Genomic DNA, 17,920 nt, shown 5'->3' with positions numbered 1-17,920 from the left:
GACCAAGGGTCCATCAAGCCCAGCATCCTGTCTCCGACAGCGGCCAATCCAGGATTCAAGAACCCGGCAACCCCCCCCCCCCCCCCCCCCCAAAAAAAAAAAAAAAAAAATTAATAATGTTCAATGGACTTTTCCCTCAGGAATCTGTCCAACCCCCCTTTAAATTCCATATACGATTAACTGGAGGAATAAGTTCAGGGGAATATTTCAAACCTTCTATCAAATATTTTTTTAAAAGCGTCAAGAGGAGAAGTCCCTATAAATTTAGGAAAATTTAAGAGGCGGAGATTCAATCTTCGATTATAGTTTTCAATCTGTTCAATTTTTCTATGAATCTGGTTATCTTTTATGGACACTGTTGAAAATTCTTGAAGTTTTCTCACCTTTAAGTTCGAGTGTGTGATTATAAGAATCTTTTTTTAATAGCTTCTAAAGATTTAGAAAATATATCGATAGTACTCAATAAAATGGCAATTTCTTCTGTTGAGCTGGTCAGATTGGTATCAAGTTGTTGGAGAGCTTCCCAAATGCTCTTGAGTGTTACCGTCTCCGGTTTTGTTAATAAAAATCTAGGCTGAGTTTGTAGGCCCGAAGGTCCCAAACCTCCGTTGGATCGACTCTCCTCAGTATCTCGTTCCAGAGTTCCTCCCACATCGACTTCTGATAGTGGAATCTCCAGCTGGGAGAGAGGTCCTACGGGTGGAGGCGGTGGATTGAGAACCGGGGGGCGATAAGTAGATTGTAGTCATGACAGATGCCAGTCTCAGGGGCTGGGGGGCTCATTGTCAAGGCAAGTATGCTCAGGGGTTGTGGTCGCAGGAAAAGGCAATCTTGTCCATCAATCTATTAGAGACCAGGGTGATTCGCCTGGCTCTCCTCTCCAAGTGTTTCTCCCTCTGCTGGAAGGCTGTCCAGTCCGCATAATGTCAGACAATGCGACGGCAGTGGTGTATGTCAACTGTCAAGGGGGCACCAGAAGTCTCAGGTTGGAACAGGAGACTGCTCAACTCATGAGCTGCATCTACAGGCCCTGTCAGAGGCTCATGTAGTGGGAACAGAAAATGTCCAGGCGGACTTCCTCAGTCGCAACACCCTAGATCCCGAGGAGTGGGCTCTCAGCGACGCAGCATTCCAGTCGGTTGTGCGTCGCTGGGGGTTGCCAGTCATGGATCTCTTCACCACAGCATCCAATGCCAACGTGGCCAGGTTCATCAGTCGTCAGAAAGATTTGAGGACTCTGGGGATCGATGCCCATCTTCAGCCTTGGCTGGAAGGCCTCCTTTATGACTTTCCTCCATGGCCTCTGTTGGGTCATCTAATTCAAAATGTAGAGGCTTACGGTGGTCGGATAATTGTGATAGCTCCAGATTGGCCTTCCCCGCCCTTGGTACGCGGATCTTCAGAACCTCCTTCTCAGGTTTCGAGAGGATCCCGGACTGGTGATCCAAGGCCCGGTGGCACATCTGGAACCCAGTTGAGCGGGCGAGGTTGTCTAAGAGAGGTTACTCAGCCACTGTAGTGTCCACGATGCTGCAGTCTCGCAGTCGTTCCATTTCCCTCAATTATGTTAGGGCCTGGAGAGTGTTTGAGGCATGGTGTAGCGAGTCAAATATCCCTCCCTTTCGGGCTTCGATGCAGCAGATTCTAGATTTTTTTGCAAAAAGGCTTAGAGAAAGGTTTGGCTTTATTCTCTCTCAAGGTTCAGTCAGCGGCCCTGTCCTGCTATAGGGATTGGATACAGGGTAAGTCCCTGGAGTCTCACTTGGATGTGCTTCAATTCCAACGGGGAGCAACCATTGTGCAGCCACCAATCGGGTAATTTTTCCTTTGTGGGATCTTAATCTAGTTTTGACTGCACTGTCTCGTTCTCCGTTTGAGCCTTTGTCATCCTGTTCTTTCAAAGATCAGACTCAAGGTGCCTTTTCTAGTCACCATTGCTTCAGCAAGGAGAGTTTCAGAGTTGCAGGCGCTGTCATGTAGCCCCCTGTTTTTGGAGTTTGCCAAGGACCAGGTGGTGTTGCGGCCAGTTTCTTCCTTTCTCCCCAAAGTATTGTCACGTTTTCATGTGTCTCAGTCTCTTATTTTACCAGTTCTCGGTTCCTCTTCCGGGTCCAAGGACCAGTGTCATCTCAAGTGTTTGAACATTAGGTGTGCGCTTAAATACTGTTTGAGTGCTACAGCAGATTTTAGACAGATGGATCGTTTGTGCTCATTGGGGGTTCCCGGAAGGGATTGGCGGTGGCAAAGCCCACTTTGTCCAGGTGGCTTAAAGAGATGATTTTTTTCTGCTTACATTTTGGCAAGCAAGCCTGTTCCCAAGGGGGTAAAAGCACACTCTACTAGGGGGCAGGCGGCTTTGTGGGCCAAATGTTCTTTGATAACACCCCTAGAGATTTGCATGGCGGCTACTTGGTCTTCTTTGCATTCCTTTACTAAACATTACAGATTGGATGTACTGAGTCGTTAGGATTCAGCTTTCGGGGCACGTGTTCTTACAGCGGGTTTGCTGGGGTCCCCCGCCCTTGAATTTACTTCGTCACTTCCCATCAGTCATTTGCTGGGCCGGTCCAGAGGGACACTAAGGACAGAGAAATGAGACTAAATAGCCAGGAAAGAAGCAAGAGACTGACAGGGCTCACCACCTTCCACCTGCTGGAGACTGAGAATACGGGATACTACTCAACCTAGCAAGGGCTCTTATTGGCTCTCTCGGATGAGTCAGTTTTCTGTCTCCACCTGCTGGAAGACGTGCACAACCCATCAGTCCTTCTCTGGGCTGGTCTGGAGGGACGCTAAGGGAAGTGGCATCAGTGCACCTTCATGGCCGATTTTTAATTTTTCAATTAAAGGCCATGCTCTAATGTTGCCATTAGCACGTGGTCACAGAAAAAAAGAAATAGCAAGAGCATTAGACACCTATTTTGTAGGCGGTAAAGGCTCATGCGCTAATCCTATGCTAATCAGCATGCAATAATATAGCTGTGCTAACTGATCAGTGCAGAAATTCCCACAGCCCCACTCCTGACATATCCCTCTAAAGAAAAAATTATATGTTTTAATGTATGATTTGCACACACAAATCAAAAAAAAAAAAAAAAAAAAAAAGACCCCCCCCCCCCCCCCAAAAAAAAAACACCTTATCGCAGGACACTTAAGCACATCCCACAGTACCCCATTTTAAGTTGTAAATGCATGATAGCACTTCCTGAACCTTAGGAAAAAAGACCACAGTAATTCTACATTAAAGACTGCATAAAGATTTTTGGTCTGATATTCAAAACAAGACAGGGCTCCTAAATTTGTGCTCTATTTTCTACCAAACTAAAGCTTTTCAACTGAAAATGATCTTAATTTAGGAGCTTAAAAGTTATGCTTATAAAATTTAGGACTGCCATTAATTTGCTTAGATTTATGAGTTTAGTGCTAAACATCAGTACTACGTTGCCTAACTTTCCCCACCCTAAATTTGCCTGTTTCCACCCTCTTTTTATTTTGACCAATTTAGAAGCATAACTCTCAGAAGCTTACATTTTTGAAAATCAGGTAACCGTTGTGTTTAATTTTGAAACAAAGACTGGATCAGCTTCGGTTTACTTAAGATATTCCTAACTTCTGCACACAGCTTTATGCAAAACCTACTGTGCATATTGAAAGTATTGGTTTTAGTAATAAAATAGTCACCTGAGCCTTGATGTGTAAGGAAAGATTAGGACTTACCTACTAATTTTCTTTCCAACCAGTTCAGAACAAATGGTCTATGCACCTCAGCCAGCAACCTTAAGAACTGTCCATATAATAGGCACTAAGCAGTAGTGTCACCAGTATTGTAAAAAAGCAAATGCTGACTAAACCCCTCCCCCACACAATCCTCAAAGGAAGAAGAGAATCTAGAATCCTTAAGAGTAAAGCAACATCCACTAGAGATAGCCCAGGGACCCTCCTGTGCTCAACCACATCTTAAATTGAGAAGGGAAAAAACAAACAAGAACTAAACACCATATATCACAGTAGGCTTCTCTACTGATCTGCTTGGACTTAAGGAAAAAGACTAACATGACTTCTATGCAATTGATTTCTTGTCAGTTTTAAAGTGTGTTCCATAATGGAGCCTGTAGAGACCAGTGACCCTCTTCATCTAGGCCCTGCTGCTCTGTCAGCTATTAACAGTACACTGCCCCCAAAGCTTCCTGTCTGTTCCACTCCTGACATAAAATGTCAGGAAAAGAGCAAGATTTAAAATGAGCAGCCACAGAGCACCCTCTGTTACTGCCTCAAACTGTTGATATACTAAAGTACGAAGGCCTTCCCCTTAGCAGGTTCTCCAAAGGCTTTCCCTTTGAATAATACTAATTACCATCTGCTTAAGACAGAACACTGAAGAGCTAGTGGCTGCATGGTGCCTTTTTATAGAGCAGGGTTCAATTAAGTCTGTTTTTCTTTTTTTTTAATCTGCTGGCTAAAGGGCATAACCCATTTGATTTGGTGGACAAAAAGAAAACTTGTTTGCTGTGAAATGTAAATCTATTTGGTTACCCAAAAACATTGCTTTAAAAATAAAAATGAAACATGTCTCTTGTTATTAAACATTTGTCTATGTTTCTGGACAGGAAGCCCATCTTTCATTCTATTTTTACATATTCTTTTCAGAAAAAACAAATAGTAAATAAAACATATCGTTTATAAAGGTAAATGATCTTCTAGATAACATTTTGTATCTTAAGTTATGGCATCATGCAATTTCTTACTTTGGCCTCAAAAAAACTTTTGGCTCCTTTCACCCCCTCAGTTGAGACATCAATTTCAGATAATCGTGCTAGAGCATGAAGTCCACTGTCTTCCTGTAGTTCTCCTGCTGCAGCTTTGCGGAAAATCAAGAGAAACTGGGGGAAAATGGTGCAATATTCATTTGAAAGCAAATACGATTATGCTGAGCATTCTTTTACTCCATGTAGATATAAGAACATATAATTTATGCAAATATGTAAAATTAGAAAAACAATGATCAGGTCAATATTTCTTTAAAGTCTGACACCAATTAAATTAGACCCGGGTATTCAGTGCTGCACCGTATCCAAGTACCAGCACTTATATGTAGGTCTAAGCAGCACCTAGAAGTTATATGGGTATGACCAATATTCAGCACCAAACCCACAAAGCTAACTGGGCACTGAATATCACTGGTTCCTGAATAACTCTCTGTATTTCCCCAACTCTGTCCCTAGACTGCCACAGAATGCGCCATGGCAGTCAGAGCAGATTTTCAATATGATTGGATCCACATGAGAGTATTCAGTCACTAACTTTGTATTCTACCATTAATTCTACCTTTGTTTCCGGGTTAGTTCTTTTTTTGATAAGACAGCACTTACATTATTCTAAAGTTAAATGTTGTTAATCTGGGGAAAAATGATCTTTAGCATACAGACCAGAACTTCAAACTGCTGCATCTCCCTTCTTGTTAGCATTGGAGACACTAGGCTATGTGGATACTAACACTGTCTCCACAGTTCTCTTATTGGCCTGGGTCACTGCCACCGACTGGGTGGATCTGACTTCAGATTGGATGGGCTATGGTCCACCCATTGCTAAACCCTTAAGAGGAGTTGTACAGGACAAAGATGCAACTGGAACTTTGATTTAGACTCAAACACACACACCTGAACAATGCTTCAAATTTTTAATCCAAAAGCAGCTGCACATCATGTTTTAAAAGGTGACCTTTTTCCATTCACATACATACAAAATATTTTCCATCTTGAGCCATTAACCAACCAGACAGCATGTCACTTCGGGTTGGTGACTTCCTATTCACTAATGGCCCTAGAGAAACTGATATTAGGGTTTAACAGGACAAAAAATATGTAAGTATAAAATAAGACATATTACAAAGTTAAATTAGGAGTCAGTACATTTTTACCAACCAACTCTGACTCTACAGCCCCGATTCTCAATCCAGTCCAGTCTTCAGGGTATCTATAATCAATATGCATGAGAGACATTTGCATACAATGAAGGCAGTGAATGTAAATCTCTCTCTCTCTCTCTCTCTCATATTCATTGTAGCTATTTCTGGGCAAGTTCCATTGTCCCAGGTACAAAAGTTAGATTGTGAGCCCACTAGACACAGAAAAAGTACCTGTATGTAACATGCAAACCACTTTGATTGTACAAATCTAACAAAAGTCTGGCTGGGTGTGTCCTGAAGACTGGGTGAGAATTGCTACTCTAGTGAAATTACTGCAAATCTAGCTATTCAAAGCTCACACAACTTCCTTAGCTACCTAATAGCTTCAAGCAGTTTAGAAACAACTTAAGGTGCTTTTCTTCCAAGATTTACTGGCCTGTAGGTTCCCATTTCTTCTCTGAGATTTGGTCTAGATATGGTACAGTGTAGGCACTCTGAAGGTGTTTGGCAAAACATGACAACAGTAAAGTATTCTCTCACCTAAGTGGTAATGGGCAACAAACGTAGATGTTGCAGGAAGCAGCTGTCCATTAGACTAGCTTATTCAGCATCTAAGTTTGTTATCCATTAATGGTTCACGAGCGCAGTTTATAGTTCTATTGCCCAACTTGCTCTGAGCAAGAATTTCTCGCTTAATCAAAGGGTTGTTTTCAATGCAATTTAAGGGAACTATGGGGCCACAATGGCTCCCATGATTGCTTGTTTTGTGTCGCTCATTTTGAGGATACACATTTATATACATCTGATTATGACCAGTTGTATATTTGAAAAATACACATCTGTGTGTTTTTAGTGTGGACCAATACAAAAGAAAGGTTTGTGCAATAGTTGAACACAGCAATTCAAACCTTCAATTTAGTTCAACCACAAATTATCAAACACTGTACATTATGATAGATGATACAGATTGTAAGACCACTATGTCATCTATGTGACAACATTCCGGTGGGGCAGTTCTTTGAGATTACACTATCTCTGCACTGAAGTTGCAGAATATAAACAGCATGAACAAGACATGTTCCATGTTTGAAAAAAAGGGTATCCTTTGTATGCTCGATCATTACTGCTGCAGCCTTCTACACAGGCTCAAAGTTCATCTTTAATATGCATATTACCATATTCATAATATACCTTTCAAATTAAGAGAACTATTAAACAATATTGGCATGTTTATCATTATCTGAAGGTTTTTCGGCATTTGCCAAGATTTGCATTTTCACACAGATGTAATCTTTGCCAACAACTCATGATCACATTTTCAGGCGGTACAATTGAGGTCATCTACAGTACTACTACTACTACTACTTAACATTTCTAGAGCGCTACTAGGGTTACGCAGCGCTGTACAATTTAACAAAGAGAGACAGTCCCTGCTCAAAGAGCTTACAATCTAATAGACAAGTGAACGGTCGGTCCGATAGGGGCAGTCAAATTGGGGCAGTTTGGATTCACTGAACGGTAAGGGTTAGGTGCCGAACGCAGCATTGAAGAGGTGGGCTTTAAGCAAAGACTTGAAGACGGGCAGGGAGGGGGCTTGGCGTAAGGGTTCAGGAAGGTTGTTCCAAGCATAGGGTGAGGCGAGGCAGAATGAGCGGAGCCTGGAGTTGGCGGTGGTGGAGAAGGGTACTGAGAGGAGGGATTTATCCTGTGAACGGAGGCCATGCAATTTGTGGCTACTGTTCTCTCTAAATGTAAATTGATATGTACAGATGTGATACATCATCTGTCACTTGTTCATCATTAAGTCATTCTTCAAATTGTGATACAAGTGGAGTGGTGTATGTCCTATGTTGTATAATGGTTATACTACAAGAACAATATGGCCTCGTATTTTGAACATTTAAGACACGTACAGTGGGGGAAATAAGTATTTGATCCCTTGCTGATTTTGTAAGTGTGCCCACTGACAAAGACATGAGCAGCCCATAATTGAAGGGTAGGTTATTGGTAACAGTGAGAGATAGCACATCACAAATTAAATCCGGAAAATCACATTGTGGAAAGTATATGAATTTATTTGCATTCTGCAGAGGGAAATAAGTATTTGATCCCTCTGGCAAACAAGACCTAATACTTGGTGGCAAAACCCTTGTTGGCAAGCACAGCGGTCAGACGTCTTCTGTAGTTGATGATGAGGTTTGCACACATGTCAGGAGGAATTTTGGTCCACTCCTCTTTGCAGATCATCTCTAGATCATTAAGAGTTCTGGGCTGTCGCTTGGCAACTCGCAGCTTCAGCTCCCTCCATAAGTTTTCAATGGGATTAAGGTCTGGTGACTGGCTAGGCCACTCCATGACCCTAATGTGCTTCTTCCTGAGCCACTCCTTTGTTGCCTTGGCTGTATGTTTTGGGTCATTGTCGTGCTGGAAGACCCAGCCACGACCCATTTTTAAGGCCCTGGCGGAGGGAAGGAGGTTGTCACTCAGAATTGTACGGTACATGGCCCCATCCATTCTCCCATTGATGCGGTGAAGTAGTCCTGTGCCCTTAGCAGAGAAACACCCCCAAAACATAACATTTCCACCTCCATGCTTGACAGTGGGGACGGTGTTCTTTGGGTCATAGGCAGCATTTCTCTTCCTCCAAACACGGCGAGTTGAGTTCATGCCAAAGAGCTCAATTTTTGTCTCATCTGACCACAGCACCTTCTCCCAATCACTCTCGGCATCATCCAGGTGTTCACTGGCAAACTTCAGACGGGCCGTCACATGTGCCTTCCGGAGCAGGGGGACCTTGCGGGCACTGCAGGATTGCAATCCGTTATGTCGTAATGTGTTACCAATGGTTTTCGTGGTGACAGTGGTCCCAGCTGCCTTGAGATCATTGACAAGTTCCCCCCTTGTAGTTGTAGGCTGATTTCTAACCTTCCTCATGATCAAGGATACCCCACGAGGTGAGATTTTGCGTGGAGCCCCAGATCTTTGTCGATTGACAGTCATTTTGTACTTCTTCCATTTTCTTACTATGGCACCAACAGTTGTCTCCTTCTCGCCCAGCGTCTTACTGATGGTTTTGTAGCCCATTCCAGCCTTGTGCAGGTGTATGATCTTGTCCCTGACATCCTTAGACAGCTCCTTGCTCTTGGCCATTTTGTAGAGGTTAGAGTCTGACTGATTCACTGAGTCTGTGGACAGGTGTCTTTCATACAGGTGACCATTGCCGACAGCTGTCTGTCATGCAGGTAACGAGTTGATTTGGAGCATCTACCTGGTCTGTAGGGGCCAGATCTCTTACTGGTTGGTGGGGGATCAAATACTTATTTCCCTCTGCAGAATGCAAATAAATTCATATACTTTCCACAATGTGATTTTCCGGATTTAATTTGTGATGTGCTATCTCTCACTGTTACCAATAACCTACCCTTCAATTATGGGCTGCTCATGTCTTTGTCAGTGGGCACACTTACAAAATCAGCAAGGGATCAAATACTTATTTCCCCCACTGTAAGTAGATAGACATATGGAAACTCAGTTAGTTCAATATTTGCTTACAAAAAAAGCATTAATTAATGGATTTGCAGTGTAGTGGTGGAAGCTCCCAATTTGAGTGATAGTCGAGCCTGGGTAATGGTCATGCTCTTTTTGGTGCTATTTAGTTTATGACCTCTGCCAATTATATATATTTTTGGAGGAGAACACTCTCATTGACAACTAGGTTTTTTGGCGCCATTTTTTGAATCTGGCTAATCAAATTTATTTTGCTACGAAATGCATATAGGTGATGTCTCAATAGTCCACTATCTTTGATGTCATTCCCTGAAGTGAAGCTTTTTTTTTTTTTTTTTAAGACCAATGTATTGAGGTACCTTCCATTTTTTGATGCCTCTAGTTTTATTAACTTTATTTGAAACGTGTTTTATATTGTATATGGAATATTAGTGTAGGTTATTTTTCAGAAATTGGATTTTATATCATTTGCAAAATAAATTTCCCCAATATAACCTCAGGTTTCGAAAAGCAGCTTCTGGCAAAACGTGGCCCATGTCAGAACTCGGCAATATTTTGGACTCTCAGATACATATAATTGCACTTACCTGCAAAGTTTAGTTTTTGCACTGAGTTTTCTAAAGTCATAGGATAATTATACAATGTTATAATTCTGAAAAGGTGTTTTCCAATGGGATCATATTTTTGATCCATGATGGTTTCCTCTATATATGAGCATATATTTATAAAATTTTACAATCCTTAGTGGTTGGTTTTATTAGAGTTATTAGACACTGTTATCCTGGGGACTTTTGGTGGTAAGAGCAGAATGTGTTTCTTTTTATTTCTGAAAATAAGCTTCTAGTATTTCTCACTTATTTTAAAACAAAGAAAAATTATATTGTAGTCAGAAGCTTAGAATATATCCTGATGTAGCAAGATCTACACAGAAGAAATGTAAGAAATGTTTGGTTCTGAAGTTGCACCTGCTTGCGATTGGAGTGGGTTTTTTTTGTAATCAGTTTATTCAAGGCTGTAGGTAAGTCAGGTTCAATGGGTATGAGTAGCTGCACATCATCCGCATAGATGTAGAACTGAGTGTCCATTGACCGAATCAGCTCAGCTAGTGGTTTGAGGTAGATATTGAACAGAATAGATGACAGTATCGATCCTTGTGGTACCCCGCAGGTTAGTGTCCATGATGGTGATGAGTTGCTGCCAAACATTATAGACTGTTGCCTGTCTGATAGGTAAGCCTGTAATTTTTAAGTTTGTCCTGGTCAAGGTTGTTTTTCTTCAGCAGAGGGCGGACCACTGCCCTTTTTAATGCTGTTGGTAGCTGCCCATTAGAAAAAGAGGTGTTCACAATTTTAGTGGCGCCTTCTATGAGGCCCATACTTGATGGGCAGGGATCGAGGGAGCAGGTAGTGGTCGAAGGCCTCTTAGGATTTTGTCAAGGCTCCTCTGTCATTGGGTTAAAAAAGTGTCCCATCTGTCTCTGTCAGGAGGGGGTGAGTTTGGGCACCCCTGGTTGACTGGTTGGGGACTGGGTGGGATTGCCTGTAAATCCTGGCAGAGACTTTTAATTTTTTTGTCAAAATATGCAGCAAAATCATGCAATTCAGTTTAGACTGGGCAGGCTGGTTTTGTTTTGGGGGATGCGGTAGGCTGTTTACTATACTGAACAGCTGCTTGGTTGAATTGGCAGCCTGTGCAATGCATTGCGAGAAATACTGTTTTTTGGTTGCTGTTAATGCTTGGCGGTATTTTGCCATGTGCTTTCTATAGTTTAGTCTGTCTTCATCCAGGTGAGATTTGCGCCATCTCCTTTCCAGGTTTCGTCCTTCACGTTTAAGGATCCGAAGTTCTGGAGAAAACCAAGGTGAGCATTTGTGAGTGGGGCATAAGCCCTTTTTTAGTGGTGCTGTTTTCTTGAAGGTCTTGGCTAAGTGTGTATTCCAGATATCAACTTGTTCTGACACTGCTGTTGTCTTTTCATCCAGTCTAAGGCCTCTAGGAAATTCTCAACGGTCAGCTTTTTTTTTGTCTCTGATCTCCTTCCAAACTCTGGGAGGTGCCATTTGTTTTAGGTGGTCACTAACGAAGAATTTAATTAGAAAATGGTCTGACCATGATAGAGGTGTTATTTCAATACTGTTATCCCAGAATTCTGGTATATCCACCCCTTTGAGTAGGCTAGTGGTTAGTGCAGTGGACTTTGATCCTGAGGAACTGAGTTTGATTCTCACTGCAGCTCCTTGTGACTCTGGGCAAGTCACTTAACCCTCCATCGCCCCTGGTACAAATAAGTACCTGAATATACTATGTAAACCGCTTTGAATGTAGTTGCAAAAACCACAGAAAGGCGGTATATCAAGTCCCATTTTCTTTCCCTTTGAGGTATGTGACCCTTTTCATGGGCTGGAGAATTGATCACCTTTGTAAATCCTAGTGCTGTCATTGTGTCCAAGAAGGCAGCTGTGGTGGTATCTGGGGTTTTGATGTGTAGACTGAAGTCTCCCATGATCACCAGCCTAGGGTAATTCAGGGTCACTTGAGTAATCAGGTCTAGGAGTTCTTGCACAGATAATGTGTTGTTACGAGGAGCTCTGTAAACCATAAGCAGCCAGATTGGCTTCTCCTCTTCAAGTTGTATTAAAAGAGTTTCAGAGTCATATAGCTGGGGGATGGATATTCTGCGCAGTTTGATTGTATCCTGAACCAAGACTGCTACTGCTCCACCCCGTCTTCCTGGTCTTGGTTGATGTTGGATGTTGAAACCTGTTGGGCATAGTTCAGACAGTGGTAAACCCCCACCTTTCATCTAGCCAGGTTTCACTTATTCCTAGGATGTCAAGATGATGTTCATTTATGGCATCATGGATCACCAAGGATTTCTTTGCAGCTCATCTGGCATTCACCAGTCCTATAGTTCCCAAGGGTGATCTGGGGGTAGTTTTGGTGTGCCAATGAGGTGATCTTTTAAGTACTGTTATGTAGGTATTTGACCTCTTGCACTTTTGCCTTCTCTTTGGTTTATGGGGGTTATGGTTTCCTCTCCCACTGGGATACTTGATTGATGTTTGATCCCAACGCACATTTTTTGTGTCAGAAATTAGTTAGGCAAAATTTCACTGGATGGCACTGCTGTCCACTCTGTGGAGTTCACAATCTTACTCCAAAAAAAAAAAAAAAATGACCAGAATTGCACACAATATTCGACGTGCAAGGCATTATAAATGTCCTCATTTTTGTTTTCGATTCCTTTCCTAATTAAACCTAACATTCTACTTGCTTTCTTAGCCGCCGCAGCACACTGAACAGAGGGTTTCAACATATCAACGATAACGCCTAGATCTCTATTTGGTCAGTGACTCCTAATGTGGAACCTTGTCTTTGCTGGCTACGGACTATGAGAAGAGGCACGATCGCTCAACGGCTCCCACACTAGGAGCAGTGCTTTATTGTCTCTGTGGGAGTGGCCATAACACACCACAATTACTCAAAAGCTCCAGATGAGTTGCTCACACGCCCTGGCAAACGTTGCTACCCAGTCACTCCACAGAATTAGCACATCCAGCTACCTTGGTTTCAGCCTCTGGTCCCCCTCCCCACAAAGAGGCAGGAGATTTCAGCAGGAAGGATCCCAGCAGGAAGGGGATGGGACCTGGCTCCACCAGGTATACCCCCAAGCTCTCAACCCCCAAGAGCTCAAGCTTGGGACCAGCCGGGAGCCAGAATCAATCCAGAGCTAAACAGGTTATGCCCAACCGCCTCCTGCTAGATGGGAGAGAACACTGAAATGAGGCTGATGAACAAGATACTACATAGCAGAGCTCCAATGTTTTCTATCTCTACCTGCTGGTAGATGGGTATAACCCACAAGTTATCTGTTGATCTGTGGACGACATGGAACATATTTGTTCCCCGAGCGATTTGACACAATGTTAGATTGAAGTGGGTTGAATATGGAAAAATTGTCTTAAAGGGTAAATTTTCTTTAGACAGTGATACTGTTATGCAGAAGAGTAAATTAGGCCTTACCTGCTAATTTGCTTTCCTTTAGTCCCTCCGGCCCAGCCCAGAATGTGACTGATAGGCTGTGCACGCCTTCCAGTAGGTGGAGACTGAGAAAAAAACTGTGACTCTAGCGAGCCAATAAGAGCCCTAGTCAGTCAGAGAAAGATCCAGTAATAAAGTATCAAAGCAGAAGTAAACCGAAAAAAGAAATAAATGGTCTGTGCATTCAAAAACCTGAGCAGCTACCGGCACATTGCCAACAGAGTGCCTGCAAACATATTGTATGAAAAGATATGCCTCTGCATATCAGGATACTTAAAGATTCAGAAGAGATTTGTTTTGGTTTTTTTTTTTTTAATAAAGAAATAAACTACAAAACCAGCAACACAGCTCTCAACAAAGAAATCTCTCTTAACTGTTGAAAACACAGAACACCTGAAGGGAGGCATCTGGGCCGGTCCGGAGGGAATAAAGGAAAGCAAATTAGCAGGTAAGGCCTAATTTACCCTTCCTTAGCGTCCCTCCAGACCGGCCCAGAATGTTACTGATGGGAAGTAACAAAGCAGTTAAATTATGGGAGGGACCCTAGTAGCCCCGCCGTCAAGACATGCGCCCCGAAAACAACTTGCTGACGATTCAGGACGTCCAAGCGATAGTGCTTAGAAAAAAGAATGCAAAGACGACCAAGTCGCCGCTCTACAAATGTCCTCCGGAGGTACAAGACAATGCTCTGCCCAAGAAGATGCCTGACCTCTTGTAGAGTGAGCCTTAACATGCTCTGGAACAGGCTTCCCGGAAAGAAGGTAAGCTGAGGCAATCATTTCTTTAAGCCACCGTGAAAATCCTTTGCGTGAACCTCCGATCAGAATAAACAAAACGATCTGATCATCTGTAGACTTGAGATACTGTTTCAAAACCCGTTCGACATCTAAACGCTTCAAACAACGCTGCTCCTCCGACCCGGCAAAAGAGCCTAACACAGGCAATACCACCGGTTGAGACACATGAAAACGAATCACCACCTTGGGAAGAAAGGAAAGAACTGGTTGTAAAACTACCCGATCGGAACAGAACTCCAAAAACGGAGACCTACACGAAAACGCCTGCAACTCCGAAACTTGCCTAGCCGAAGCAACGGCCACCAAAAACACTGTCCTCAAGTCTTTCAAAGAACAAATCAACAAAGGCTCAAGGGCGGCTTAGTAAGAACCGAAAGTACTAAATTCAGATCTCAACAAGGGAAGGAACATTGAGACGGGGGATGAAGGAGGTTAACCCCCCTCAAAAAAGGAGCACATCCAGATGACTAGCTAGAGATCTCCCTTGAACACAGCCAAGAAAACATACAAGAGCTGCAATCTGCACTTTAAGAGAAGCCAAAGCAAGATCTTTGTCATAACCACACTGCAAAAAATCTAAAATTTGCGGGACAGAAGCACAAAAAGTAGATAGACCAAACTCCTTACACCAAGCCTCAAAGATCCTCCAGGTCCGCACATAATTCAAAGAGGTAGAACGGTGACATGAGCGAAGCATAGTAGCAATGACCTTAGTGGAATAACCTTTCTTGGTCAGCTTAGCCCTCTCAAGAGCCGTTCCACCATCCACGGGAACAGTGTTCTGCTTGGTAACCGTGGACACTACCGCAACTACTACTGGAGGGCACAAGAGCTCCTTATCCGAGTCTGGAACCGGATAAAGCCTGACCATAGATATAGCAAGCCGAAAAGCAAAATTAGAAACCTCCCACTGAGCCTGAATAATATCCCTAATATCTTGGTGCATAGGAAAAGATCTACCTGCCTTGCGGATACCCTTAACCAGCAATTCAACCTTTCTGGGCTCTGCTACTTGAACATCCTGGTCATCAAAACGCAAAGTAGAAGAAACTTGCGAAATAAGATCCTGCAGGTCATCTTTATGAAAAATCCTTACCACCTAAGTGTCCTCCCCCGCAGGAAGAGATTCTGCTCCATCTTCCGGCTGTTCCAGGTCCTCAGAAAATTGTTCCTCAGGAAACCATGCTGCCTCTTCTAAAGACGGCATCTCCTGGTCAGGGGCAAAAGAAAAATCCTCCTCTGCCTCCAGAGTGTCTGACCTGCTATACAGCCACAGAAAAGCCCTCCAAAGATCTTTTCCCGGAGGGTCCCCTGGAGCAGTTTTGTGCAGCAGAAATGCTTGGTACATCTGTACCACAAATTCAGGCGGGAATCCTTCACCCACTGACGGAACGGGAGAGTGAGAAGCAGGCAGAGGCACAGCACACACCGAGGCATAAAAAATGGCAGCGCTTCCCGCCGAAATCAGCACCGGCAGCGAGGCACTTGCCTTCATTTGTGCTAAATTTTGATATCATCTACTTTCATTGACACCACAAGACTCCGTTCTGGTGATTTTTAATAAAGGCCGATACATTATACATGTGTCTCCCTTGCTGTTTTTTGGAAGAACCAACCTACCCTACTCTTGTATTCACTTGATCGATGTTTGTAGGGATTCAGTGTTCCTCCACACCCTGTGGTTGTTCCCTGTAACCTCCGTAAGGCCTGCTCACCACTTTCAGCTGCCATTCCGGATAAACCAATCTCTGCAGTAGACAGAGGTGGTGAACCCTACGCAATAACTGGACCACATCCAGGTGCACCAACAGGGATGTGCCCTGCAGCCAGCTGTGAAAACATGCCAATGCCGCCAATTGCACTTTCAATTGTATATTAACGAGAGCCTTGACTCAGATAGATTACAAATTCAGCAGGACACAAGTCACACCTTTGAATCATTGTGGGTTGAAATTCTATGTATAAAAGGGAAAAAAATGGTGATAGGAGTGTACTACTGTCCGCCTCGCCAGGACGAGCAGGTAGACGCAGAAATGATAAAAGAAATCAGAGATGCGAACAAAATGGGCAATGTGATGATAATGGGTGACTTCAATTATCCAAATATAGACTGGGTAAATGTAACATCGGGACACGCTACAGAGGTACAATTCCTTGATGAAATCAAGGGCAGCTTTATGGAGCAGCTGGTGCAGGAGCCGACAAGAGAACGAAAAATTCTAGACTTGGTCCTTAGTGGAGAGCATGATCTGGTGAGGGACGTTATGGTACTGGGGCCGCTTGATAACAGTGATCATATGATCAGTTTTGATATCGACCTTGAAGTAACTGTACACAGAAAGTCAAATAGTTAGCGTTTAACTTTAAAAAAGGAGACCATGATAAAATGAGAAGAACGGTAAAAAAAAAAAAACTTAGGGGGGCAACTGAGAGAGTAAAAACTGTACAACAGGCGTGGACGCTGTTCAAAAATACCATCCTGGAGGCCCAGGCCATACATATTCCGCGAATCAGAAAAGAAAGACGGAAGTCCAAAAGACAGCCGGCCTGGTTGAAAAGTGAGGTGAAGGAAGCTATTAGGGCTAAAAGAAACGCCTTCAGAAAATGGAAGAAGGAACCGTCTGAAAACAACAAGCAGCAGCATAAGGAGTGTCAATGCAAATGCAAGGCGCAGATAAAGAAGGCCAAGAGGGATTACGAAAAAAAGATAGCATTAGAGGCAAAAAAACATAGTAAAAATTTTTTTCGGTATATTAAAAGCAGGAAGCCGGCAAAAGAATCGGTTGGGCCGCTGGATGACCGAGGGGTAAAAGGGGCGATCAAGGAAGACAAAAACGTAGCGGAGAGACTGAATGAATTCTTTGCTTCGGTCTTCACCGAGGAAGATTTGGGTGGGATACCTGTGTCGGAAATGGTATTTCAAGCGGACGAGTCGGAGAAACTTACTGACTTCACGGTAAACCTGGAGGACGTAATGGGGCAGTTCAGCAAACTGAAGAGTAGCAAATCTCCTGGACCGGATGGTATTCATCCTAGAGTACTGACAGAACTGAAAAATGAGCTTGCGGAGCTACTACTAGTGATATGCAACTTATCCTTAAAATCGAGCATGGTACCGGAAGATTGGAGGGTGGCCAATGTAACACCGATTTTTTAAAAAGGCTCCAGGGGAGATCCGGGAAATTATAGACCGGTGAGTCTGATGTCAGTGCCAGGGAAAATGGTAGAGGCTATTATTAAAAACAAAATTACAGAGCACATCCGAGGACATGGATTACTGAGACCGAGTCAGCACGGCTTTTGTGTGGGGAAATCTTGCCTGACCAATTTACTTCAATTCTTTGAAGGAGTAAACAAACATGTGGACAAAGGGGAACCGGTTGATATTGTGTATCTGGATTTTCAAAAGGCGTTTGACAAGGTACCTCATGAAAGGCTACAGAGGAAATTGGAGGGTCATGGGATAGGAGGAAATGTCCTATTGTGGATTAAAAACTGGTTGAAGGATAGGAAACAGAGAGTGGGGTTAAATGGGCAGTATTCACAATGGAGAAGGGTAGTTAGTGGGGTTCCTCAGGGGTCTGTGCTAGGACCGCTGCTTTTTAATATATTTATAAATGATTTAGAGATGGGAGTAACTAGCGAGGTAATTAAATTTGCTGATGACACA

General features: G+C 43.2%; 1 protein-coding gene across 1 annotated transcript in view; it reads right to left on the bottom strand.

Moving 5' to 3' along the window:
* Window positions 1-17,920, bottom strand: part of EFHD2 (EF-hand domain family member D2) — a 59,815-nt gene that overhangs the window by 12,642 nt on the left and 29,253 nt on the right. The window contains exon 3 of the mRNA XM_030186123.1: window positions 4,746-4,880. Coding sequence (XP_030041983.1) covers window positions 4,746-4,880 — 135 coding nt within the window. The remainder of the gene's footprint in view (window positions 1-4,745; window positions 4,881-17,920) is intronic.

This window comes from Microcaecilia unicolor, chromosome 13, assembly GCF_901765095.1.
Source record: "Microcaecilia unicolor chromosome 13, aMicUni1.1, whole genome shotgun sequence".
Taxonomy (NCBI): Eukaryota; Metazoa; Chordata; class Amphibia; order Gymnophiona; family Siphonopidae; genus Microcaecilia; species Microcaecilia unicolor.
The sequence above is the reverse complement of the archived record's forward strand: the minus strand, read 5'-3'. Positions and strand labels throughout refer to the sequence as shown.